Source organism: Conger conger, chromosome 8 (genome assembly GCF_963514075.1).
Source record: "Conger conger chromosome 8, fConCon1.1, whole genome shotgun sequence".
NCBI lineage: Eukaryota > Metazoa > Chordata > Actinopteri > Anguilliformes > Congridae > Conger > Conger conger.
Genome location: NC_083767.1, coordinates 45,090,376 through 45,117,875, shown reverse-complemented (window position 1 = coordinate 45,117,875; position 27,500 = coordinate 45,090,376). Strand labels below are relative to the sequence as shown.

General features: G+C 46.4%; 1 protein-coding gene across 1 annotated transcript in view; it reads right to left on the bottom strand.

Annotated features, from left to right (window-relative positions):
- exoc4 (exocyst complex component 4) overlaps positions 1-27,500 on the bottom strand; it is a 155,824-nt gene that overhangs the window by 53,268 nt on the left and 75,056 nt on the right. Inside the window, exon 11 of the mRNA XM_061253074.1 lies at positions 4,041-4,260. Within this exon, the coding sequence (XP_061109058.1) occupies positions 4,041-4,260 (220 nt within the window). The remainder of the gene's footprint in view (positions 1-4,040; positions 4,261-27,500) is intronic.

Below are 27,500 nucleotides of genomic sequence, written 5' to 3'. Positions count from 1 at the left end.
GACTCAATCACACAGCCCACAGAGAGGACAGGCTCGCACACACACACACACACACACGGCAGGACAGAGAGAATAAACACAGCCGTACGGAGGGCCAAACGCTCCCCGACCCCTGGGTTTGTGGACAGCGGTTGCGGACGCTGTGGCAGGCGCTCCGTATCCAGCGGGGTTTGGGGGGGGGGGGGGGAGAGGATGAAGATTTATGGAGCCAATCTCAGGCGGCCGGCCGCGGCTCTCCTCGATGTGTTTCTAATTAAATGAATCAATCAGGGAGCGGGCGCTACGCGGAGCCGAGAGGGGCATTGCCAGAGACGGGAGATAGCAGCACGGTAACCGCCCCGCGACACAGGAGTTATGGGGGAAGGCCGCCGCCCGGCACGGCAGGGACAGGCGAGAGAGGAGCCTGGGAGTCACAGAGGCCAGGCCTCAGTGGATCCCCGTCGACAGGGCCGGGCGCTGCGGCCTGCTCTAGAGTCGTCACAGAGATTATTCCCTCCGTTTCTTCACCTGGCCAATCTTATCAGCCTCTAGTCAGCAGACAACGCACGGCCAGAGAGAGGGCGACTCACCTTCAGAGCGACCCTCCAAAGTCACCGGCACTGGCTGGAGCGCGCACGGGTGTAGGGAAACGCTGCTCGTGTAACACGCACACACGTGTGTGTAGACACGCACACTCAGCCGAGTGGCCGAGGTGCATGACTGGGCCCCCGGAAGGTTGGTGGTTCAATTCCCAGTGTAGCCACGACAAGATTTGCACAACTGCAAGGCCTTTAACCCGACATTGCTCCAGGGGGGATTGTCCCTCCCACCTAGTCTAATCAACTGTCAGCTAAATAACAAATCATATGTCATTACTATACACTCACACTCACACACACACACACACACACACACACACACACACACACACGTTTACAATGACCGAGCTGCCGTGGCCATTTCACACACCCAGCTACATGCACAGGAAATAAACACATATTACTACACGGTTGTGTTATGCATACCTGCTATCAGTCAGTGCCATTGGGAGAATGTTAGCAAACATTAGGAGACAAACTACACCAGCTTCATCACACAGATACGGTTAAAACTGTTTTCATACGCATTAGAGTTTCCCCTTGGGTCTGCTCTGGGCCAGTGCCATACGGCGGATCTATGGGTCTACGAGAGGGCTCGAAATGCATAAATAATGGTCAACGTCAAGAAGACAATAAATCAAATTTTGCTGATCTGGGAAGAACGTTAGCTATCGATCCGATGACTGGCAATGAACAACCGTTATTCACTGTTAGCGAGTGACAGCCAATATCAAAGCAGAAATTAATATTAAACAAGCTAATCTACGGAGCTAGCAAATGATAGTTCGCTTGAGTGAGGAAGCCGGCTGATGTTGTACTTTACAGGACAACGTGTCCTTGACTCCGCATTCCCCAAAACTGGATGATAAAAACAAGCCCTCTTCAAACAAGGTATTAATAACTAACAACAAATGAATAATACATGGGAACGAATGAAAACCTTTCAGAAAGAAATTAAAGGAGGATAAACAGAAATAATGTGCATTGGTGCGTAACTGCATACCATACCGACGCCTGTACCAGTCTGACGGCAGACAAATACAGGCCTGCTCTTGTACTTCCTCTTCATCGTAAATAAATGTTTGGTCTTTTACAAAAGACGAAAGGCTAAAGGCTATTGTCTGAGGCAGCCTGTAGCCTTGTGGTTAAGGTTTATGTCTGGAACCTGGAAGCCCCAGTGTAGCCACGATGAGATCTGCACAGCTTCTGGGCCCTTGAGCAAGGTCCTTAACCCCACGCATTGCTCCAGGGCGGGACTGTCCCCTGAATAGTCAAATCAACTGTAAGTCACTTTGGATAAAGGCATCAGCTAAAATAACAAATTATTATTATTAATTACAGGCTCCATGCTATGGACATTACAGGTGTCATAGGAAGAGAGGTGTCCCAAGTCTTATAGGAGGCCATTTTACTGTAGGTATTTTACCTAATTGCTTAAGTTGCATTACTCATATGGAATAATGCAAAATAGCAGTATTTACACCAGAAAAAAATGTTTTACCATAATCAATTTGAACATTCAGACATGTTGGCATTTCATTACATCCCTCTTGGTCGATAGCAGCATTATACCGGCCTTCAGAGGTCTCCACGGCGAAGAAGACATAGGTTAAAGCTTGTTCATAACTGAATCTGTGAAAATATAGTCACACGCTGAAACTAAAGAATCCCTTCAATATTATTTTCCACTCCACAGACTCCGTGCCTCTCCCTGTGCAACCTTAATGAAGCCTTGAGGAAAATCAATTAAAAAGCTGCTTTGTCTCCTGCTTCAGTGCGCCAGCCTTCACTGTGATCGGCGCAGATTTAATATTCCTGTCTGACTCGGCCTTTTTCTTCCCTCCCGCTGTAATTATCAGCCCCACACACTCTGAATGACAAAACACACTACAGTGTGTCTGTGCGCGCCCGCTAATGTCGTCCCCTGTGGTTTCCCAGGCGAAATGCGGGAGGTGGGAAGAAGTTTCCGACGTGAGCGCGCCTGTTAATGCGGTCCCCCACGGTCGGGTGCGGGTTCGACGCGCGAGGTGGGGCGAGGCCATTTGCGTGCGCCTCCTAATGCTCTCCCCCACGGTTCCCGGGCGAAGTCTTCGAGGCAGAAAGTTCCCTTTCCGTGAGGAGCGCGCACTAATGTCGTCCCCCCTGGGGTTCCCGAAGGGAGCCGGCGGGGGGCCCCGGCGAAGTGTGGTCCCGTTCCGCAGGGTCCCCCGCAGGCCCCAGAGAGGAGGAGTGGGTGCATAATGTGGTGAAACGGAAGGGCCTACCCCTCCACCCTTTCCCTCCAGCACATTACCCTCGCGGCTGGAGCGCGTACGCCTGGCGGGGTCAAATCGCTCATGAACCCTTCCCGCACCTGAGAGATGAGACGTGGCACGCTCAGGTCATGTGACCGTGTGAGCATCGCTTCTTCTTCCCCTTCACTTGGGGAAGGACCAACCAGTGTAGGTAAGTCACACTTTGTTAGTTGCAGAGAGAAGGAGCATCGGGAGATGTGGTGGGAGATGAACTCCACTGCAGCATAGACTGACCTGCTGTGTGGGAGATGAACTCCACTGCAGCACAGACTGACCTGCTGTGTGGGAGATGAACTCCGCTGCAGAACAGACCGACTCTGCTACGGTGGGAGGTTACAGCACTGCAGCTCCCATTAGCGTCACACACCGCAGTGCCAGTGTGATTACCTGCTGCAGCAGGAGACGCTGCATCGCTGCAGCCCGAGGTGCCGTGTCTGACATTACAGCCTCCGTCACGGCGAGCTGGCCGAGTACACGACCCCACACCGCCGCCCCACACGGAGAGTTTGAGGTGGCACTCATCTGTGGAAGCATTCTGGTGCAAAATGGCTGCCACTGCATCACCCAGGTGGGTGCCGCATATTGGTAGTGGTTGAGGCGAGTTTCCCCCTCATTACTGCAAAGCGTGTGAGAAAAGCGCTATATAAATGATAATATCCAACTATCTATCTAAATCAGAAACACAGAAACACACCAGGCCCTGAATCGGAGGCAGAGAGACAGAGGAACCCGAGCCTCTTTGTTGTAGGTAATTAACGGAGGAAAAAGCCAAAACAAAGAGCCGGTTTTATGAAGCTCGCGCTATCTGAAGAGTTGCTCATTGGGCCCCGCAGGGTAATTAGCAAGATGCCGCAGTCCTCATTAAGGGGAAGCCATAATCGTAAACAAACAGCAGCGAACTCCAGCAAACTGCAACTGCAAGGACCTGGCAGCGTGCGGAAGGCAAGGGCTCACCAGCTGACACGCGACACAACACAGCAGCACACACAATCGAGGCGGGGGAAGAGGGAGAAGCCCAGGGGTCTTTCACAGACGGGCGGCGGAACAAAAGAACGAACGAGTGACATAAGCCCACGGCAGATGCGCCACGCGGCAGTGTTGCAGCGAGGCATGGTGGGACGGCAAACGCGGGCGGAATCAGCGGTCGAGCGGGTGCAGCGCGTGGTACCTGCAGTAGGGGGCGCTGGACTCCCAGCACTTTCATGGTGTCGGCGCTGGCCAGGATCTTGAGGGGGTCGGACACTTTGGTGACGGTCTCGATCTCCTTGTTGATCTCGGTGCGGACCTGGTTGAGGAAGAGGTCGTTGATGTAGTAGGTGAGGAAGTTCCTCAGCTGGCACTGCTTGGCCTGGCTGGGGCCCATGTTCAGCTCGATCTCCTGGATGAACCTGAAAGACAACGTCGGGGGGAACGTTAACACAACATTCGGGGGCGTTACATCGTCCGAAAGGACTCATAACCGAAAGGCCCTGGCCTCCCGGTCAGCTCGGTCTCTCGGAACAATCCGGAGAGGCAGGAATCAAAGCACAGCAGAGCAACAGCAGCACTTTATCAATGCCCGAAATGCAGCTTCGCACCCGACAGCCTGCCAAGATGTTCCAGGACTGTGCTTACAGATGGCCAGACAATCCAGAGAGCTCAGCCAACAACAGGAGAACAAAACCGTACAGAAAAAGCTTAATGGAGGCTGTCCTTGCTTCAGAAAGAGCCATATTACTTCTCCCTCATTCACAATATAATACACACATGTGAAAATTAAATAAAAAAGGTACAGGCAAAATAGAGACAAGCCCACTCTAAAATGTTATTTTGAAACAGGACAGCATAAAATGGTATTTTGAAACTGTGAAACAAATAAATTATTTTCTGAAATTGTGAATGCATTTTATTCGGCTCATGGATAGATAACAGCAAACCTATTTACAGGAATGCAAGACACTTCTCTCGCTTCAACCACTGAAATTCCACATCCAAATGCTAAATCACACTTTGTCCAATAACCTGAAAACAAATATTACTCTGGCACAACTATCATCATAAAAATATCCAGATTTCCTGAATATTTCATATGCCAGCCTTTTCTGACTTGCTTTAGTTCTCCATCTCTTGAGGGTAATAAAGTTGAATGTGACTGTGGTAAACATCTTCAAACCATTTTGAAGTAAAAAAATAAAAAAAAAGGCTGTCGGGTATGAAAATGAGGACGGCGCATTGGCTAACGCAGCGGAGACGCTGTGGAAAAGCACCAGGAGCGCATCGTGCTGTGGAGGATTGGGCTGACTCACAGACGCACAGGGCCAAACCAGGAAACGGCCGGCTCCTGGAACCCTCTGACCAATCACATTCCAGCATTCGCTGGCTACCTACGGCTCATGCCCTGAGAAAATGAGCCAAACGTAGAGCGGGGGGGGAAAAAAAGGTAAGATGGCAGAATCAGTTTCAGCCTTTGGCGGCGGTTGTGGACGGTTCACAGATGTTCCAATTTTTCAAAACCTTAAACACAGCTGTTTCAATGTTTCCAGACTGTTCTTTAAAAAACAAAAACTGCTTGGGGCCTCAGGTGTGAATAGAAGGGTAATAAAAGTGAATTACCATTCATGTGTGCACAATACGCTGCCCCCAAAACCCAAAACCCAACTCCAAACCCAGCTCATTCAACCATGTTCCTGACCCCAGTAATGATATTCAAAAAGTTGACATTGGAAGTCTGGGCTCATTGGTCCATAACACTGCTGGATCAACAGATCTTAACACAACATGCCTTTGTCCAATAAGAAATATGAGATGCAGTGGTGACCTGGAATGAGACTTTGAATTTACTGAATGTCACATTGAGATTCATGTAAGTGACACGTAGCCAAAAAATGGTAAATTAAACTATTGATGTTAAAGATGAACAATCAAATATATTGCAAAAAGTTGGTTGTTTTCGAAATGTCCTTTCAAATGGCAATTACGACTTAGTCACAGTTTCAAACCAGTATCAAGGGATAGCTTGAGTGCTTGTGTGCTGCACTGTAAATTCAGTACTTAAATATTTTGAATGCAATATCAGGTATAATGGAAGTCAATAATGGATTGAAGCACTACTGGCTGTGTCTTTACATCACGCTCGTATTATCACAGAGCATTTTTATTACCTCTGCAGTAGGAAAGTGCAGTGTTACTTGAGTCCTGTAATAAGTGAAGCTCAGTTCGGTCTTTCAAAATATGTTTCTCTGTCATTGACCACAGTGGTTTGCTATAAAGCTGGGAAGCTGGAAGATGCTTTAAAATAAGAGCGGATTTCACTGGCGAGGTCTGATGAGCAGGGTGTATGTCAGAGCTTTATAAATAAGAGAAACAGAGTCTGAAATCAAAGCACCTGGCGCCAACAAAAGGGGTGTATCGGGAAAAAAATAATCTGGAGATGAAGATTAAAGTTGGCAGACAGTGAACATGGCAGACATTTCCGAAAAGGTATGTTGCCATTACATAAAATCCATGGACAGCAGTGATTAAACAGAATTAAACATTACTCGCACGGCTGCTATTCTTTTCCATTATCTTCAAAACACATTTATTAAAAGTCATCAACAGCCAGCCACATCTGTCACGGTGGATGAATTGACATTATAAAATTTGAATTCTGTCAAAATGATGGCCTTGGCTGTTCTATTGTTAATAATAAAATAAAAATACAGTGAAAACAAAGAGGAACTTCTTGGACGTGACAGATTTGTCAGTTAAGCTTTCATTTAAACTAAAACCAAAATGAAGACCTCAATGGATTAAGAAGTAAAATAAAAAATAATATGATCAAGGCCACATGCCAGGATGAAAGAATAGCTTATGTAAGAGCGTATGCTGATAACATCTATTAACATCTATTATAAAAATTCTGTGAGCACACATGCATCAAATCTAGTTTGCAAGCAAAATTTAACCACTTGTACAATTACTGACTGGCACAAGAAACTGCTGTTACTGTACAATAGGCTAGCCAATTGTATAAAACAAACTGTAAATACAATATGCTAAATGACCACCAAATTACATTTACAGTTGGTTACAGTGAACCGTAAACAGTAAAACTTTCACAACACCAATGAGCCAATCAAAGTACAGTACATGTGCAACTATTAGAATTTTCTGACTCAGCCCTTGGCTCTTAAGGCCTTTATAGTATATCTGGTCCTTAATGACTGCAATGCATTTCACTGAGGTTGGTGTAGCAGGCCTGTCTTGCTCATTATCACCACAGTGAAATTCATTGTCAGGGTAGTAGCTGCCTCCATCTGCTTCATTAGCACGGCTAAGCTAGCCTGTTTGGTTTGTGATCCCTACAGGGTGGTATATCTGCTGCTAGCAGTCTATTTGGCTCAGTCTCCCAGTAGTTTAGTTCACTATCAGGGTGGTTACGCAAGCCCGTCTGTTACATTATGAGAGCAGTGTAGTTCATTAGCAGTTTGTAGCACTGAGAGGTGGTATATTGTCATAGAGTGGTATATAGAGTGCTGCTTCCAGTATATCTGGGTCACTGTAACTGTGGTCCAACACACCCACAGAGCGGTGATGCTAGTCAGTACGGTACATTATAAATGCCGTGTGGTTCATTAGCATGGGTCAAGGCAGTGTGGTTGATTAGCATTGATTGAACATTCACAACGCAGTTCATGGGGTTGGGGGAGGAGGTCCATTATCACTCCAGTTAGTTAGGTTTGTTATAAAGGCATTCGCATAGCGGTCTGTTTGATTCATTATCACTAACGGTGTGGTTCACGGGGCGGGGGCCTGTTTCCTCCATTATCAGTCGTTAGTGCGGTTATTAATGCAGCGCGCTTCGTTATCAGGGTGGCACTGCCCGTCTGGCGGACTCCGTATCGCTGCAGTGCGGTTCATTATCAGGGCGATGTTGCTGGTCTATTTGGCCCATTTGAGGAGACAGAAGCTGCAGGTCAGTAGTCTGGAGTGATTTATCGCACGGTGGTTAGCGCAGCTACTTTCCCCACTTCTCCAAACTGCAAGGCTCAGCACACCTCTGATCCAATTAGTCAGCAAGGCCAGGAGGAGGTGAACCCTGGGCGTGCTCGTGTGTGCTTGTGTGTGCCGGAGCCACGCTCCCGTACCTGCTCATCCACAAACACTACATACACAACATGGCCGCCTGCTTACTACCCCAGACACGGCCCTATCCCTGCGCCAGAATCAACACGGCATGCACGCGCATGCAGCTACACACCCAGGTGAGCGCCTATTTCTCACATGATGAAATAGCTTTCTTCTTAATGATGTTCCGAACAGTTGACTTTGGTAAGCCTATTGTTTGGCCTATGTCTCCATTTGTTTGTTTTTTTCCTCAGCCTCCTTGCCTGCCATTGGCACAACTCTGGCCCTCATGTTAAAACATGCAAATAACAAAGGTTCCAAAGGCAATCAAAGCCTAGACTCAAGACTAGATATGAAATGCTTTCTGATACATGCACTAAGGAAGCGATTGAATACATCTGAATAATCAGAAACAGCTGAGAAGCAAACTGTCCAATTAGTTTTGGTTCCGTAAAATGAAGGACTGTGTATGAAAATGAATGGTATTCCTACACAAATCAACCGATAAGGATGTAAATAACCACATATTAAAGGGGACAGTATGCGATATAACCTTTTATTAACGGTTTCCTTTCAGATCCAATGTGCTGGAGTACAGCGCCAAAAGAACAGAAATGATACCACTGGCCAAATACAGACGGCACTGCATTGCACTTGTGCAGACATATGCTTGTCGGTTTGAGTAATCCAGGTTAAATGGCGGTTGGGAAGAACGAAACCATGCAGCCTCTGGCCCTGATCCTACGGCCCTGGTGCCACTTTCACACTCCTGTCAGATGCAATCTGCTAACGTGTTGAATATTCCTCGCTTAATGAAACAACGCAGTGCAATATTAGAGGGCTTAGCAGATGGCGGAGAAAGCGCTCGTTCTTCCGTACAGCACGCGCCAGGCATTACCAGAGGGAGAGGAAGACACAGAGAGAACGGACTTATCTGACACGGCCACTCTACGCTGCCAAAGCGGAGATGCGCACAACATGAACTCCTCCACATCGTCCGTTACGGCTTTCTGACATTATCTGCCGCCGACTTGTTGTTTTTTTTCTTCGAATTTCTCTTCTTTCTGGCAGACGGCGAGAGAAACAACATTTTCTTCCCTGGGAAAATAAAGACGAAATGAGACGGCTTCACTCAAAGTCAGGTCCTCGCTATCGTTCCTTCGAAAACTGTTTATCTCCCAAATGACTTTCATTAAGAAGTAAATGCGGGGTTACGGCAGGCAGAAATGGCCGCGGGCTTAGGGATAACTGAGTTTCCAGGGAGAACGCCGGGCCAAGGGCGACCCGTCCGTGACGGTGAAGAGGCCGCAGTCGACGGCGGAGATGATGGAGTGAGGAACGTAAAACTCATCAACGATCCTCAAACCTCGCTCTGCATGTTTAATGTGAATACGGTGTGGCCTTCAATATTAACAAGGACAGTCAGCTGACTGAAGGCTACTCTATAGACTCTAACTGTAATGTGTATGAACACGTATGCACCATACAGATGGTCACAGTCTGTGTCTATTGTCTACGTCTCACAGTCTAAGTCTGTTGAGAGTCGCAGTTGAAGACTAGCCAGGTTGCCTCCCAGATCAACAAGTGCAGATGGAATCATTGTAATCAAATAATCTTCCCACTGAAATCCAATGCTACATCAGCAAGAGGAGATCTTATTCCAGCAGGTCAGGTAGTTATCTCTTTTCAGGATGACCATGACAACAATGGCTGACACAAAAACAACAAGTGACGATGACCACTGGCTCCCATTGACAGAACTGAAATGGAGCAAGGGTACTTGCGTCTAGTGGAAAGGAGGAATAACAAGCAGCAATACGGAAAACTTTGACATGTTTTTGATCACTCACACGTGTGCAGTACTACATATCTGAAAGGGAGAATACACACTTGTGTGGAATGTTTTATCTCGGGGTGTCAGGGGTGGCCTTCTCTTCAGGTCAGGAATCTGGTCTGACTTGTTTTTTGAAGCTGAACTTCCCGCAAGAGTCCATCTGGGCAGGAGAAGGTTGGCTGGTCTACTTCAGACAGTGAAGTAGGATTGGAGGAGCTTTGTGGAGTGTTACCTTGATCTCCATCAATCCCAGGAAGAGGCCAAAACCTTCTGTGCAGGGCAATAGACATCGAGAGCATGTGCAAAGACAATACACACTGTCTCGACGAACCAAAATCTGGTAATATTGCTCCGGGTCTCTCCACACGTCTCCACATTAGTGCATCAGCATACATAAGCACAGAACACCCATTAACATGAAAATCATGAGGGTTACAGTATTTTCTGTCTGGCATTTTCCATGTCCTCGCCTTCCGTCCGCAACAAAGGTGCTTGAAAACATCGAATGCTACACCTATAAAATCAGAACATGGCACTTAGCTATCATTACGATTGCACAATGGGGCGGTGTGGAAGGAACAGTGTGTGCCATTGTCTCTGCCTCGGCATTAATACTGCTGTTTTTTTTTTTAGACGGCCCTCTTCACATAAACGCCTCCAACGCGCATCGATCACGCGCGCAAAAACGGAGGGAAAAATCAATGCGGAGAACGGTCGCGTCGAATGCAACCTATGAGTTATTGCAGAAATTTCAATTACAGCAAAACGCAGAGCGGTTAGAATATGTAATCAGGCAAGGAAACAGAGCCCGGCGCTCGTTATGGCTCCCAAGATGCAATGCACTCAGAATCGGCCGCGCTAATGCTAACCCTGTCGTTCTAATATAGCCTATTTGTTATCATTACCAGTGCAATCTATACGGAGTGACTTTGAAACAACAATCAACAGCAGTCTATTGGGTGGCGGTGTAGCATAGCGGGGTGGGGAACTGGACTGCAACTCGAACATTGAGAGTCTGCTTCCCTGTTAGGGCTCTGGTGTCGGGCCCCAGACAAGTTACTTAACCTGAACTGTCTTCAGTTAAATATCCACACAGCAAACACAAAAACATTCTCACAATGTTTCTGTGACGTAGTAGCAATGTTATAACATTGACTAAACATTTGAGTAACATTTGGAGAACGTTCTGTGTTCGCTGGGGCAAGGGCAGCTATATAAATGCGACTAAGTGAAAATTCCTCTGAATGAGAGTGCTTGCTGCATGCACTAATATGTTAGGGGCAGCCTGTTGGCTGAGGTACGTGACTTGGATCTGGAAGGTTGGTGGTTCAAGCCCCGGTGTAGGCACGATAAGATCCCCGAAGCTGTTGGGCCCTAGAGGAACGACCTTAACCCGGCATTGCACCGAGCATATTCCCCCGCTTAGTTTAATCATCTGTAAGTCACTTCGGACAAAAGCGTCAGCTAAATAACAAATAAATAATGTAATCGACTAACATTTTATGTACTATGTTTGAGGACCACTTCAGGAACATGGCGTGCTGTACTGTATGTGCTCAAAAGCGACAAACACCGCCAATCATTAATGACCGCGCAAATCTGCTTACCGAACCCCTGGCAACAGTCACACGGCGACAGTCACCGGGCTGGAGCAGCGGCTCGTGATCCGGTGGAGCGAGCGAGCAGGGCAGGGGGCCGAGCGATCATAACTCAGGGCTAATCAGGGGATTATGCGCCGTAATTAGAGCACAGCTCCATTCGTTTGTTAGAGGAGAAATAGAATTACTGCAACAAGCCGCCGCGCGATCGGGTCCAAACGGCGGGCGAAACTGTTCATCAGGAGGCAATCTTCATTTTCTCCCCCCCGATAACGGTGCCGACGCGCAGGGCAGAGGGGGGTCCCGAGAGGACGGGCTGCCTGAGAGGAATTAAGAGTGATGATCGGGACCGGGCAGTCTTAAACGAGCGCTGTACGCGCATGCATGCGTGCGTACGTCTGTGTGTGTGTGTGTGTGTGTGTGTGTGTGCGTGTGTGTGTGTGTGTGCCTGGCAGTCATAAACAAGCGCTGTACGCGCACGCGTGCGTACGTCTGTGTGTGTGTGTGTGTGTGTGTGTGTGTATGTTTGTGTGTGTGTGTATATGTGTGTGTGTGTGTGTGTGTGTATGTGTGTATGTTTGTGTGTGTGTTTGTGGGGGGGTGTGTGTGTGTGTGTGTGTGCGTGCGTGTGTGTGTGTGTGTGTGTGTATGTTTGTGTGTGTGTGTGTGTGTGTGTGTCTGTGTGTGTGTGTGTGTGTGTGAGAGAGAGTGTGTGAGAGACTGTGTGTGTGTGTGTGTGTGTGTGAGAGAGAGTGTGTGAGAGACTGTGTGTGTGTGTGTGTGTGTGTGTGTGTGTGTGTGTGCTTCAGACCTGTGAGCAGTCTTGCCCTTCACGGCCTACGGCTGCGACCTTCACCATTCAAATCCAAAAACACCCGAAGACCCTCTGCTCCCTCTGCTTCCTCTACATACCCTGGCTCTCTGCACTGCACTGCATGTGTGGAAAACCGAACAGACTCCTTAACATTAGCGCAAAACATAACTCTGATTAATCTCAACCAATCCTGCCTTGCTCTACCAACAAAACTCAACCTAAAGCTCCTGCCGCAAGAAAGGCGTGGGAAGGGCTGCGGAGGGCTCGTGAGGAGGACGAGGAGCAGGGCAGAGGAGGAAGAGAGAGCGGGAATGAGCAATCAGCAGCCCGCGCGGAGCAGAGCTCTGCGGTCAGAGGCAGCGGTTCCTCCCGACGGGGCGCTTCGCGCCGAAACAGCACCCCTTCCAGTCGCACACAATCCCAGCTTGTTAGAGGCAACTGCTGCTGATTGCGCCAGACAGCATCTAATTAACTGTCATTAGAAAACAGATGTCGGAGCCTGAGGCCTACAGGAGAACCGTCTCTAGAACTCCTCCCTGCGTATCGATACAAACGGCTGGCGCCTCCTTCAGCCAGAGTCGCCATGACCTCTCCAGATAAACGCGGAACATAAAGATTAATGCACAATATTTAACCGTCTGAAGGCCAACTCAACGAACAGACGTTTTTGTGAAGTTGTTTGCGAGTGTTTCTTGGCAGCCCTGCCGATGTTGACCCTGAATTGCACAACAGGCCAAGAAGAAGGGTGGAGATGAAGACTGCTATTACTGACAATAACGCAGTGACCATCATTCAGGAGTCCAAAAGCGAAAATAAGGCTCTGTCTCTGTAAAGACTGACAACATGATGGAGGATTTGTCTAACGTGAGAACACGGCTGGCAGCTATTCACATTACATACAAAGTGACAGACTATGTGACTCACAATAGACAGAAACGTACAGCAGTGACAGTGAGTGTGACTGACTGACACACACACACACACACACACACCGAGATCACCTACTCAGTCACAGTCCGACCACAATAAACCACACACTCTCACCGTTTTACCAGGAAAGGTTTTACACCTCCATACTTTCCTGTATAATTTTTGTGCCCCGGGTGAGTGGTCACAGAACAAACACTCAAGAGGCCTCTTGCCTCGCCGCCTCCCCTCATGGCCGACGGCACAAATCACCGCAGGCCAAAGCAAGCGCTCCCGCTCCCAGCGCTGCGAAGCGACTAGCTAACGCGCTACCGCGGCTGATGATTTAAATTCATACGACTGGCCCCGAGTCTGGTAATTACACAGAATCAATTAAGTTAATGGTTACACTGTAAATCAGTATTATTCTCGCTATAGCACAAGGGTGAGCGGGAGCATTTTAATGATTGTTCATTTTGCATAATGGATTGCGAATAATCTCTTGTTTACACACACAGAAAAAAAAAAAAAAAAAAAAAAAACTTCATTAACCAGCTTGTCCGCCGCTGACTAAGGGGTGAGAGATGAACGTGCCGGAAACTTTTTTTTTTTTCTCTCTCTCTCTCTCTCAGAGAAACTGGAACTCACTGCTGTGAAGTTACCGAATCAGAAATATTTCTCCCTGAGGTGGGGGGATCATTCAGAATGGAAAGGAGCTCTGTATTTCCCTCCTGAAACATTAACAGTCGATGCCGTCGATGGAAACAGCGAAGCACTCTACGGGGCATGCTTCATGTTATTGTATCTGAAAAGCAATAATGGCTGTTTCTTTATCACGGAGGCCGATCACGTGGCACTGGCCTGACTGCTTCATCAGCGTTCTGAGGTCAATCCTGCGTGATTTAGACGTCATGCATGGAGAAAAGTCTAATTACAGGCATTGGGGGGTTTTACATCTTATCGAACATTACTTTTATTTAAACACAGTTAATGCGAAGGGTATGTTTTATTGACTTTCAGGTGCGATAAAACATGTTCAAATGAGTAGCATACACTGCTATGCCTCACCTGCCCCCCCTCAGATAAACAGAGACAGGGCTTGCATCAATACATGCCAATGGTGATATCCAGGTAGAACGGGCAATGGGACTCTCGAGCAGAGGACTTCAGAACTTTTCACACCCATTGGACCACAACACAGACTCAACATATTAACCAGATGGTCAACTCCTGTACTTCTTCTGTCCTATACTTCCATTCCATTCCAAGCAAAAGTGATCCAGTTTGGTAACAGGGGTTTCTTTTGCCGCAATTACAATACAAAACATCCACTACCACAGCGCTGTACTTGATTACAGCCCAGTATATTCAGAAGATCCATCTGGAATGTTTTGGCTTTGATGGCAGAGACAGGTTAATCAATGTCTGGTGGGTCTCTGCCGAATTTAACAGGTTGTATTTCTTCTCAACTTCTTATCAAACTGTGCCACAGAAGTTGTAAGCGCGCGCACACACAGAGCGTTAAAAAGAAAAATCTACTGCAGGAAAGAACAAAATGTCAGACGGGGGAGAACACGTTCACTCACATCAACAATAACAGCTATAATATTAAGATAAGAAAAGTGTGTGTGAGGAGATACTGCAGTTATCTTTTACAAATTACTCCAATAACCCCTCTAGATGCTGCAGTGAGCTTGTTAATGAAAATCTCTCCGCACTGTGAAACAGAAGTAGCAATTAGACACAGCAGATAAAGTTGTGTGTATGCGTGTGTCTGTGTGTATGTGTGCCTGCGTGTGTGTGTGTCTACGCGTATGCATGTGTGCGCATGGGGTCCATCTGATCGTGCATGAGAGTTTGTGTGTGTGTGTGTGTGTGTGTGTGTGTGTGTGTGTGTGTGTGCGCGTGTGTGCGTGCGTGTGCGTGTCCATATGTGTATGGATCTGTGTGTGCGTGTGTGTGTGTGTGTGCGTTCCCTAAGCTGAGTAACCTTATCTCCCTGCAGTAGTTCCTCCACAGTGACCACATGCTGAGAAGGTGAGGCAGTGCTGTGGGATGGGGTGATCTCACTGTCCTCCCCTGCAGTGCGTCACAATGGGCTTTTCAATGAGCTCCTTTTGTGTTCAGCTCCCCACAGGAAGTGACATCACGCACACTCACAACACAAGGCATCATCAATCAATACCTGAGAAGAGCACAACAATCGAAAGAAAAGCCTGTTTGTATCAATGTGCAACCATAATATCCCTCCCTCCCTCACTCTCTCTACCCCTCTCACTTCACCTTCTCTCTCTTCCTCTCTCCCTCCCTCTGCAAATAGTAGGATCAGGTTACTCTTTGGAGAACACAGATGAAGATGATGTTCTTGTCAGGCCAAAGATCTACAGATCCCTTCAGTGGAAAATGACTTTTCCAGCCAAACAAGGCTGGAGGAGAGATGGAAGAGGGAGGTTGTGGGGGTGAGGGGGGGGGGGCTGTCAGGAGTGACAGACTATGTTCAGGACTTAGTGGGTATGGGGCTGAACATGACCCCTGCTTTCTGATTCCAACCCCCAGAAAAAGACAATGACTGCATGGCCACTAGATGGCAGTATGTCAGCTATCTTTCCCCCCATACACATGCAGACATACAGTGCCGCATCAGAGAGATGCCAAGCCCACCTTCGATTAAAGAAAAAGCGTTGTTTAAAAAAAAAATATATATATATATATATATATATATATATATCTATTTAGAATGCACTTACAGGGTGAAGACCCAATTTGCCATGCAATGTATTTAGCATTTTGGGAACACAAAGAGGCCGATTTGAAATGCATACAGCCGGCCCACTCTCCCCGCCCACAGCTCCCAGCGCAGAGCCTGTGTCTGCTCCTGCATTCACCTCAGCACCTAATTAAAGCGCTCCAGTCATTAATGCAGAGCCGCTATACTGGCACGCAGAAACGCGGCTAATTAAGAAACACAGAGGGGGAGAGACCAGGAAGGAGGGAGAGAGAGAAAAGAAAGAACAAACACACAGGCAGAAAGAGGAGGAGGAGGGGCCGTTGATTGGTTTAGTAACAGTAGAACAAATGACTACACACTAAAGGGAAGTGCATTGTACTGCAGTATGACAAATGCCCGCAGAGTAAAGGGAAATGTAGTATACTGCAGTATAAGAAATGTCTACAGAGTAAAGGGTAATGTAGCATACTGCAGTATAAGAAATGTCTACAGAGTAAAGGGTAATGTAGCATACTGCAGTAGAATAAATGTATACAGAGTAATGGGAAATGTAGTATACTGCAGTATAAGAAATGTCTACAGAGTAATGGGAAATGCAGTATACTGCAGTAGAATAAATGTATACAATGCAAAGGGAAAAGCAGTTAACAAATGTCTACATTGGAAAGGTAAATGTAGTATACCACAGTAAATAAATGGAGTTGAACGGGAAATTAAGTACAGTGCAGTATAACAGGCACTGGAAGTAACTGCTGGGTACTCCTATGGAGGCCAGAAGAAGGATGTTCCTCCTCCCCATGGCTGGGCAGTGTACACTGCTCCCTGGTGGGGAAACAGGGCTCAGAGAAACCACCAGCACAACTCCCTGATCACTGGGCACATCTGTCCCAGGAGATGAACTGGAGGTAATTACTCAATGCAGCTTCGGGGGGTGAGGCCTGGGCCAATAATCACTTAGGAAGTCCCAGTGCATTCCCAAAATAGATGTGTGCACGTGTGTACACGTTGGTGTTCCTTCTGGGTACTGGATACTTAGTTTTTATAATGCGGCCTATGGAAGATACGGACATTATGTTGTGACACAGGGTGACTGTTAATGGTCTTTGCCAGGGCTTCTTGAATGATGGGTTGGGACCCAAAGTGGGGATTGTATGAGGTGGGTCCTGGAATGAGTCTGTAGTCCTCTAGGCTATGCTAGCATGTGTACTGGAAGGATTAAAAGGTTTAAGAACTAGCAGTCTATACAATGTCACACTGCTTGAAAGTGGCATGTTCTGCTTGACCTGATTATAAGGTCATTGCACATTTCTCTGCCCTCAAAACATCCAAGCAAGTTCCTACGGTAATTAAAAGGCTGAGGCCCTTATCTGTGCATACAAATACAGAGTGTTAGTGTTATGGTCTCTCATGCAGTCATCCATGTCTTACTCATTAAAGTCCACGTCCTCGTATTTCAAAAGGGCCAAACAAACACACACACAACACAGACACACACAGACACACACACACAACACAGACACACACAGACAGACACACACAACACAGACACACACAGACAGACGCACACACTCTCACACCCTCTTCAAAAAAGGAGGCATATTTTAATTGGCTAAGCACCTCTGTGATGTTAAGTACAGGATCTCTTGAACGTGATGTCTCCTCAAATGAAGTGAACTAGATAAGCAAGTGCACTATACCATGCCTGAGCACACAGAAGGTCAGCGGTAACTGTAGTTCAGATCATAAGGTGAGACATTCCCTTTAATGGATTTTGCCACCAGACTTCATATGTATAGCGCTCCGTTGATCTAAATGCATCTGTACTGTATTGGTTGGGAGGCAAAATGGGGGGCAATGAGAAAGATCTGGGCCAAGGCAGCAGACCCATGGACTCGCCCAGCTTCCCGTCAGAGAGTAAGCGCAGGAGGCAGAGTCGCTCTTCATGACATCAGTCTTGAGCTGATCTCTCTGATCAGGCCCTGAACTGATCCGCTTCACCACCAACCCTGAGCTCATCTCTGAAATCCCCAGTCAGCTTCTCTGAGCTGAAGTCCTCAATGAGTGATTACAACTGATCCCCTAACCTCAATAAGTGACTATGACTGATCCCCTATCCTCTATGAGTGACAAACACTGATCACCTATCCTCTACGAGTGACAAACACTGATCACCTAACCTCAATGAGTGACTACAACTGATCCCCTAACCTCAATAAGTGACTATGACTGATCCCCTATCCTCTATGAGTGACAAACACTGATCCCTTATCCTCTATGAGTGACAAACACTGATCACCTAACCTCAATGAGTGACTACAACTGATGCCCTAACCTCCCGGAATGACTACAACTGATCCCTCTATCAGTGACAATTGTATGAGCTGGTATCCTCAAGGAGTGACTACGACTGATCCCCTAACCTCAATCAGCAACTACGACTGATCCCCTGGATCAGTGACTCTATTCGGCTCTGCTGATCTCTCTGGCAGTCTCTTGGCTCACCTCGTTTCCCGTAGCCAGTCCTCAACAATAGCTAGACAGAGAAGGCACTCACCCACCAATTAATTTCCACAAATTTGCAGTCACATTTAATAAATAGAAAACAAATCTTCTCGGGAATGTTTATTTCTTAATCTACATTTTAAATGCGGGCCTATTTCACCATATGACAGCAGAGACTGTCCGTAGAGGGTAATGAAAGATGAAAGTATAAAACAGGAAGCAAAGGAGTGGAGAATAGGAAATTACTGCTCAAGTACCCGAGGCTCATCAGTTTGTTTTATTTATATTGGCTGAACAGTGGCGGTAAGTGCAAAGACAAGAAAATAAACAGACAGGCCCGCTTTCGTTGGAGAGGCGCTGCACAGTACACAACTTTTATTGTTGTTATTATAACTGGTACATACTCAGCGCTGTCCTCATTTGAGGTCACCAGTAATGTAAAATTCAAAGCTGGATATTTGCTAGAGCTATTCAAAGGCCACTTTTGCTTAATGGTAAAGCTGCATCTCTAAGCATCCAGAACCACAGACGTTAACATGCCGTAATGCCATGTACCGTGTATATTTAGCCTGCTGTTAGAAAACGAAGTTGGCAAATTTCTTAGCTTCCCAGATATGCATCTTTAACAGCCCAATTATCTCAAATAAAAGCGATGTTATACAAATTTACGGTATCTGGCCACTTTCTTTCTTATCAGCAATTACGGGCCCGGCTAGTCAAGTGTTTTGTTTTTAATGATCACAGTAATTACTGACATTTTACAGACTTGTTTACACTGACATACACCCCTGACGTACACTATGCTGGTCTGACCTAGCCACCACGATTCATTCTTTTGGAGAAACAGCATCTGTCTATTGAGATGGGTAGCATCTGTCCTCCCATGCCCCTCTATTATAAAGTATGAGAAAACCACAGTGGGGGGGAGAATATGAACCATGCTCAAAGGCTAAACAAAATATAAAAAAGGCAGTAGAAAACTTTGAAAGAACTGAACCAATTCCAAAAGCAGAAGCCCAAACATTTACCTTATTGATTTTACAGTCGGCACAAAATCTCCCAACTGCTTATGGAGCACTCCAGAAACAAAACAAAGAGAGAAGGTTGTGCTTGAACAACCACACCTGCTGCATACCACAGGTGCACGCATCACCTTTCTACCCTTCTAATCTTCAGGTAGCAGCCCGAGATAGCGGCAGCAAAGCTTAAGCTTCTTTTATTTTTTGCCTTTTTGCTTTATTCAGACAGAGGGAAAGCAGGGAAGGTAACAGATAGAAAAGGGTTGAGGGGTCGGAAGGTGGCAGGATGGGGACCGACCCAACGCCCGCACGCGGGGGTGGAATTGTATTACGGCACCAGTTACCGGACCATGGACTGCACCGTGCATCTTGTCCAGGGAAAGCTTTTGCTTCTGACTCTGAATACATATTTACTTTTTTTTGCCGTTCAGACATTACTCCTGCCTGGAAATGACAACGAGTGGGCAGCTGTCAGATTAAAGCAGCGCAATCCATTCACTGTCAGACGCAGCATCCATCCATATCCCCTGCATTATGACATTAAGTGCTACGGTCACGTACAGAGAAATTAACTATGACAGAGAGCACTTTGTTTCCCCTTGTATTTGCCACAACAAAAACTAATTTCATCTATGGGAGGCAATTAAGATGCTCACAGAATAGTACAAACAACAGTCACATGCGGGAGAAATTAATGATGAAGTGACAATCTGCCAAGCGCAAGCCTAATGGCAAATGGAATAAATGACAAGCAGAAAAGTGTAACGAAAGAAAATTTAGATGTGTGCACTAAATGCTAATAATGCATTGTGAATGCATACACATTTACACAGACACATTCGCTCAATGTCTGTGTAAATTGCTATAATTGCCACATTGCAGAAACAGTCAATATGTGACAATTTCAGTTGTCATTCAGGGTTATTTATTCTGCATCATTATTAGTAATATAAATGCACCTATGCGTTTATATTTTCCATGATAATCCTTGTGACATGTTTGTGGAACTTGATGGAAAATGTTACAGCGTTAATGTGAGGTTACAGCATTGAACCTAATGTTTTAATTAAACTTTGTCATCACATCCGCGTGTCTTTACAATTTCTGTTTACAGTAAATGTAAGCATCTTTTTAGCAGTCTTTAGCAGAACTTAGTTAGCAGAACTAATCTAAATTCTGGCCGTTCCATTAAGTCCAAAGTGCAGAAATGCTTCAACTCTGCTATGCAATCTCCAATGGATGGCTGCCCTAAAGTATCTTCTACTACAACCTTTCAACTTCCCCTCTGAGGCCTACAAATACATGAGCATTCCTCCATCAGCCCCGAAAGACATGGGGATTTCACGCGTGCGTTAGCAGGGAAAGACGACTCTGACCTTGAACAGAGAGTTTGAATGTCAGAGTAGCGCCACGACGTCTACCCGTCCCCACAAGCCCTGATTCCGCTTCTTCACCCCCAATCACCCGCTATTCTTCGAGTGCCGCTTCCTCACGGCGGCCATTTTGAGGCCGTCACTCGGGCAGTCAGGTGAAATGGCTGGCTGATTGAATCAGAAAAGAAAACTGTAATAAAATAAGGCGCTGGAGTGGATATAACGCCGCGGTGTGCAGACAGACGGTGCGCCGGGGTGGAGTCGCTGAGCGTTTGAAAAGGCAAGCTACGCTCTCCATGCGTCGAGTCTCAATCCCATTCCCCGGTCCAGCCCAAAATCTGCATCTCTCAGGACCGTGAGGCCTGTCAATCAAGGCCCTGGACTCAGACCGCATAGCCCGGGGAGAGTTTCATTCCTGGACAGATTTTGGCCTTCGCCAGGAGGGAAATGCACGCCGTTTTAAAAGTTTAGTCTTTGTTCTTTTCAGGTTTTATGGTGAAGGACCACTCTGGAGACAGTGGAACGACCTTGAACCGAGTTTGCCCTTGCGTTTACCTCTGTGTTTGGGGAGAACGGGTAATGGGACGAGCCAGGCGTATGCGGCGCTGTGTTTAGGTAGTGGTTCGGAACAGTGGAAGCGACACGCCGGCTTTTGTTAAACGCTTTGATCTCCGAGGTGAAAGGCAGACTGGCAGGAGGAGAAATGGAAGTCGGCAAAAGCTGGGGGAGAACAAAAGCTCAACGAGTACAAAGAGAGAGAGAGAGGGAGAGAAAGAGAGAGAGAGGGAGAGCAGAAGAGAGAGACAGAGAGTGAGAGAGCGTCCAATGCCACAGGATGAATACGAGGGTTCCGCGGCCGTTCTCTCGTGAGCGGATGACAAGACTGAGAGATAAGATTAGTGTGGACAAAGAGAGAAGCAGACAGGTTCTATACTTCCACACAGTAACACTGTCTGAGGGCTGTTCAATATGGTATATCAAGGAAACAATGTCACCGTCTTCTTCTATTGGATGTACAATATGACCCGCCAAACTATGCCAGGACTAAAGCTGCACTTCATGGTCGCGTACTTCTTTTGTGAACTTGTCAGGTCAGCACGGAATGAGCAACAAATGGTGTTCATGAACACAGGATGTGTGTGTATGTATGCGCACACACAGATGTGACACACACGCACACACGCACATCCTCAACGCACAAACTCAAAATAGAAAATGAGATCAAACTATACAGCTGTATAAATGGGAAACATACTCCATGTACTTCTCCCCGGATGACGGTGTTTACAAATGAAATACTGTAAATAATTATCATTGCTGTCATGTAAGCACTGAATCTTGTACACAGCTGCATGTCACCCAAGTGAAATGAGACGGGGCATACTCCAATATGAGAGAAGGCTCACCAGGATAAAAGTGTCTGGCAGTGTGTGCCCTCCATGTTGTGCTTCAGTGTGGGTCTCCCGTTCTGAATCAAACTCATACTTGACATTTGCACGTGCTCCTTTGTCGTCTTTAAATTGCATGATTGCATCGCTAGGGATAAACCGCCCCTTCTAATGCTTCTAACCCCGTTTCCGGCTGATTTGCGGCAATTTGAGAACATCTTGGAGAGCGTAAACATAGTCTAATCAAGACCAGGTCCCTCTAATCAGCGCGCATTAAACACTCGCCCTCGCAAACTTTCATTTTTTGCCATCAGCGTCGTCAATTCGCAAATCAACCGTATTTGTCCTACAACGCTTCACAAGAGAAAACCGCAGCACAGGATCAAATAACCAGCGCGCGTACATGCCCGTAAAAGGAGGCATTGTGGGACACCATTAAGTGCGATTGTTCTGCCGTGTCAAGTATCAATTTTAATACAGAAAACAGCCATCTACAGTGCCAGCTACCTGGCAATTATTCAGTCACATTTCATACCGTGTCATTTCTGACGTCCACAGACACCCACGTAATTACCGTATTGTTTTCATACCAATATTTGTATTGCCCTTTCAACATGGCAATTACGAGCTGTTGTTACACAAATGTAAGCCATTGTTTCATGAAATACAGGACAGAAGTTTGCGAGAAACAATTTGGGAAGAAAACGGTGCACCACGGGTTATGGCTCCATCCAATCAAACCCCATACTGGCATCGAGAAGGTCTATGGAGAATGGAGAAGGTCTATGTCTTCATGTTATGCCTTTAAACTTTATGCATTATTAAATTAGGTTCTTGTAACGTGTAGCTGTCGAGTCATTTGTCCTTTTTCCACTTTGATCACTATAAGACATTCAGTACTTGTGTCGTCTAGATGAATACCCCTCTGTAGCATTTAATAGGCATATTGTACAACAAAATATGTAACAAAGGAAAGTTGAGTATTCATTGAATTAGTCCAACCTTACATGGGGAAAGAAGGCTGCATAAACAATACAGGTAATGAGCAATATTGTCTGTTCAAAAAATAGGAAAATTCCATTATTTTATGCTAATACAGCGACTCAGAGGAAATTATTTTGTTTAACAATTATTTTAAATAAAATCCAATAAAAATAAATCTCAACTCTACTTTTTCATCTCAATTTCAATCTTAGGGAACTGAATTGGCTTCTTGCTTCACTGTGTTATAAAAATGAGGAAACACTCACGTAAACTCAACATGTCCTCTATCACTGTTCAGAAAGGCAAAGAATGCTTAGAGGAATTAATTTGGAATTTCACTGGAATCCTCATGAGAGGGTTCCAGTCAAATAAAAAAGCTACCACTTTCCTTTTGGTCAATAATTAAGAGGTAGAACATTCTAGCCTGAACATTCACGCAGGGTGATTGAATCTGATCTGATCTGAGTGCCATGAAAACACGAATGTGCCTTGTCAGTTAGGAACAAACCGCAGAGCATACATATTGTATACGGCTAGTACAAAGCAAAGGGCAGAGCATACATCTCACTTAATGCAAGGCAAGCAAAAAGGGGTGCATTGCGACATTGGCCAGTGCAGGCCGGGCCCCGCAGACCAGGAGACACGCTTCCACAGTTTTGGGGCACAGCAGCCTTCATTAATCGAGGGGTGGGTGAGTTCCAGAGAAGTTCCTCAGTTAATGCAGCAGAACCATCTGCCAATAGAGAGCCAGGCTAACCGCTAACAGCTGGTCAGTGCTAGCTCTCCTGTAGCTCCCAATCAGGCTTATCTCTTAACTGGGGATGGCGGCTGTATCTTGACAAGAGTTATGTATCTTAAAGCAGGGTTAGTCACCAGTCTCATGGGATTAGGGACAGGCACACCGGCCTTTGGATGCTGGGGAGTGGTTGGCCTCCCCTTTTAACAACATCTTTGGGAAAGATGGTGTGTATGTTCTACAGGTGTGTAGTGTAGTGAAGACAGTCCCTGGCTTACAGGTGAGCACAGAAGAGCGCTCAAGCTCCAGGAGCAGTCGTCCATGAACAGACGCAGATGGCACAAGAGCAGCACGTCGGCAATCCCAAATTAGAAGAAAGGGGGGGAGAGGGCTACATTTTTTTCAACAGAAATACATACAAAAACTAAAAATAATTGACGGACAAATTAATTATACATTCTCCCACAAGTTCTGTGACTTTAATTCAAATTCTTGATGATTTTCACCAAATTTGCAACATGATTAGCGCAAGGCAGCATTACGGTTTTCCCTACACTTATAATCAACAGATAGGATAAAGGGAAGCCTAGAGTACAAATTTGTTATATGTAATTCTAGACTGGACGCCTCCATTCCACGCTTCCTTCTATTATAACCTGCGGGGACAGGGAATCGACAGGGACAGCTCACGTCATCTTCAGTTTGATAATCAGCACAGAGTACAAAGGACACGTTGCTCCATCAGGTAAAACACATAACAAACCAGACAAACCCCCACAAAACCTGCAGAACTAACATCAAAGACTTATTTCTCTAGCAGAATACCTGCAAACTCACAGGATATCTGCAAACTCACAGAATACCTGCAAACTCGAAGCATACCTACAAACTCACAGAGTACCTATAAATTCACAGAATACCTGCAAACTCACAGAACATCTGCAAACTCACAGAACATCTCCAAACTCACTGTACCTAAAAAATCCATTTTTACCTTCATGGGAGAGAATTTCAGCAAGTCCAGGGTAGGAAGAATTTTCCCAAAGTTTCAATGTACACATTACATTGTGGATTCTTCCTCCATACATTTCTCCCCTCAATATAGCTGGGTAGCTGCGAACATTGGTAGAATAAAGATTATGATCCAGTTAGTAGTCGGGGAGTGCTATTGTGACGTCTCTGAGTCGTTCATATGAGAATGTGGGTTTCACTGCGACAATAGCTGCAGATATGAGAATTATTACAGTGCCTCCTCAGAGTTAAAACATGAAACACACAGCAGCCTGTATAATATTCACCCTTCTTCCCAATCAAAACGGCAGAGTTTCCATATGAGAACACCAGCTGATACCGAAAAATGAAGCAAAAGCACCAGAGATTTTTTTTTTTGTTCACGGCAAACACGACGGCGAATCTGCTTAAGACACATTATGCTCCGGCGAAGCGGAAATCGTATTTCTGCGAGGATTTCCCCCTCTCCGGTCGGCCGCAAGAAAAAGCGGGAGAAAGTAATACATTGTACTTAGCAAATTACATTTCGCACCAGAGGGGATAAATAGTGGAGATAAAATCTACTCTAATGTGCCCAAATCCATTAGAATCTAATATTCGCAAATCGCAAAAATTGCATTACACGATGCATAATATAATTTTCCCAGCCCCCGATACAGTCGCTGCGAGGGTGGTGGCAACATCAAACATAATGGATTTTCAACTTTCTCACATTCTGTTCGGGCTGAAATTGTGTTAGGGGAAAATGGCGTTGGATGTTCTCGTCCACCTGTAATAAATTTATCCTCCACGAGCCTGCCGGCTGGGCTCGCCTGCAGGGGGGACCAGTGTCACAATTCCGGGGAATAACTGGGATTTCGGCGGCCCTGATCACTTTGCCGATGCCCTCCGGGGCTTTCTGATCGACGGAGGTGGGTGTGCGGCCGCCCCCCCCCCCCCCCCCCTTTCTGACGCTCGGACTCTAATGTGATATGATAGGAGTGCCGCGGATATTAATATTGCCAAACAGCTGCTTTGACAGCTTGATGCGCCGTTGAATAAATGCCACATTAGAAGTACGTAATTACGGGCGGAAACGGAGGTGTTTGTTTTGGCTTCTCGCTTACGCCGAGACAAAACAGAGGTGTACACTAAAACTCAGGAGGAGTTTCAGCGGAGACGTAATCTGAGCCTGATTAGAGAGGAGTCCCCGCAGACCACAGTGGAGCTTGGGCGGAGGGATGGAGGGAGAGAAGGAGAAAATGGAGACATAGAGGAAAGAGAAAGAAATTGTGCTGCATTATCACCAGTTCTCAGACAGTTGCGGACGCAAATACTAGAAGTGTACCCTAAACTACCTTCGCAAGACAATGTCTGACAAGACACACCAACAGTTGGTGGCGATGCATCATCCAGACCAAAAGAGCCTGTCTGAACACTTCAACGTGCCTCATTTACACCTAGCATAAGACAATAAATCCCCAAGAATACAAACCCATCACAGTTTGTGTCTTTACACGTGGGGATTTCACTTACCGGGACACTACCGTACGTACACAATACAACACAAACATTTCTTCACCCTTTTTCATGCCCAAGCAATTATAGAGGTTAGCCAATTTAACTGATATGAAATCCATAATGTAGCTAGATATTGTAGCCTGGTAGCAAGATACTGTGCTTCTTTTCACTCTCCAATAGCAACAAGCAACAACTGGTAGTGAGAATGAAGTCAAGGATGTTAAGTTGAGTATGTAATCAAATCATAACATGAATCCTTTTCACTGTTTGAATCCAGCAGCGTTAAGCGGTCGCACAGCTTCAATGAGCCCTTGTCCAGCTCCAAAGGAGGGCTTCATAGCTATGATCACAATCGGACGTGGACACGTTTTCTGTGCTTTCACACTTAGTAGCGGATGCCATAGGAAATGGCCAAAGATCTGATCAGGGACACAGTGAATGTAAGGTATGAATGGGGCCAGCTACACCACCGTATTATCGGTTCAGAAGAGAAGGTGCACGCGGCCTTTAGGCAGCCGTGATGTCACAGGCAGTGTTCGAGCGAGCGGCGGTCCGTGGCGGTCCGTGACTCCGCCCCCGACCACCGGGGCAGAAAAACGGAGCGCGCGCTCGGCGAAACGCCGGCGAGGAGGAGGAGTGCAAGCCCCACAATCCCCTGCAAAGCCATTAACTCAAAACGCTACGTATAATAACGAGTTACAGGTGAGCAGAGTTAAAACAATAAATGTCTCCGCATGCCTTAATTACCCTCACGAGCGTCCTCCTGCGCATGAATTAACACCGCCGTCTTAATGAGAGCGGCAGCGCCAACCGCACCGCAGACTGCAGCCGTAAGCAGGAAGAGGAGCCAACTCAGCCACACACACATGTACGTACACACACACACACACACACACGTACACACACACACACGTACGTACACACACACGTACGTACACACACACACACACACACACACACGTACACACACACACACGTACACACACACAGGGCATTGCTGTAAAACAGCATGTGTGATCAGTCAACCTACCCTGCATAAATAAAGGTTAAATTAAACACACACACTTGTCAGACACGACCTTGTAACTACCCAATATCAATGTCCACATACATCAGTTTTCACAAATCGTTTATGAGTCTGTTTACA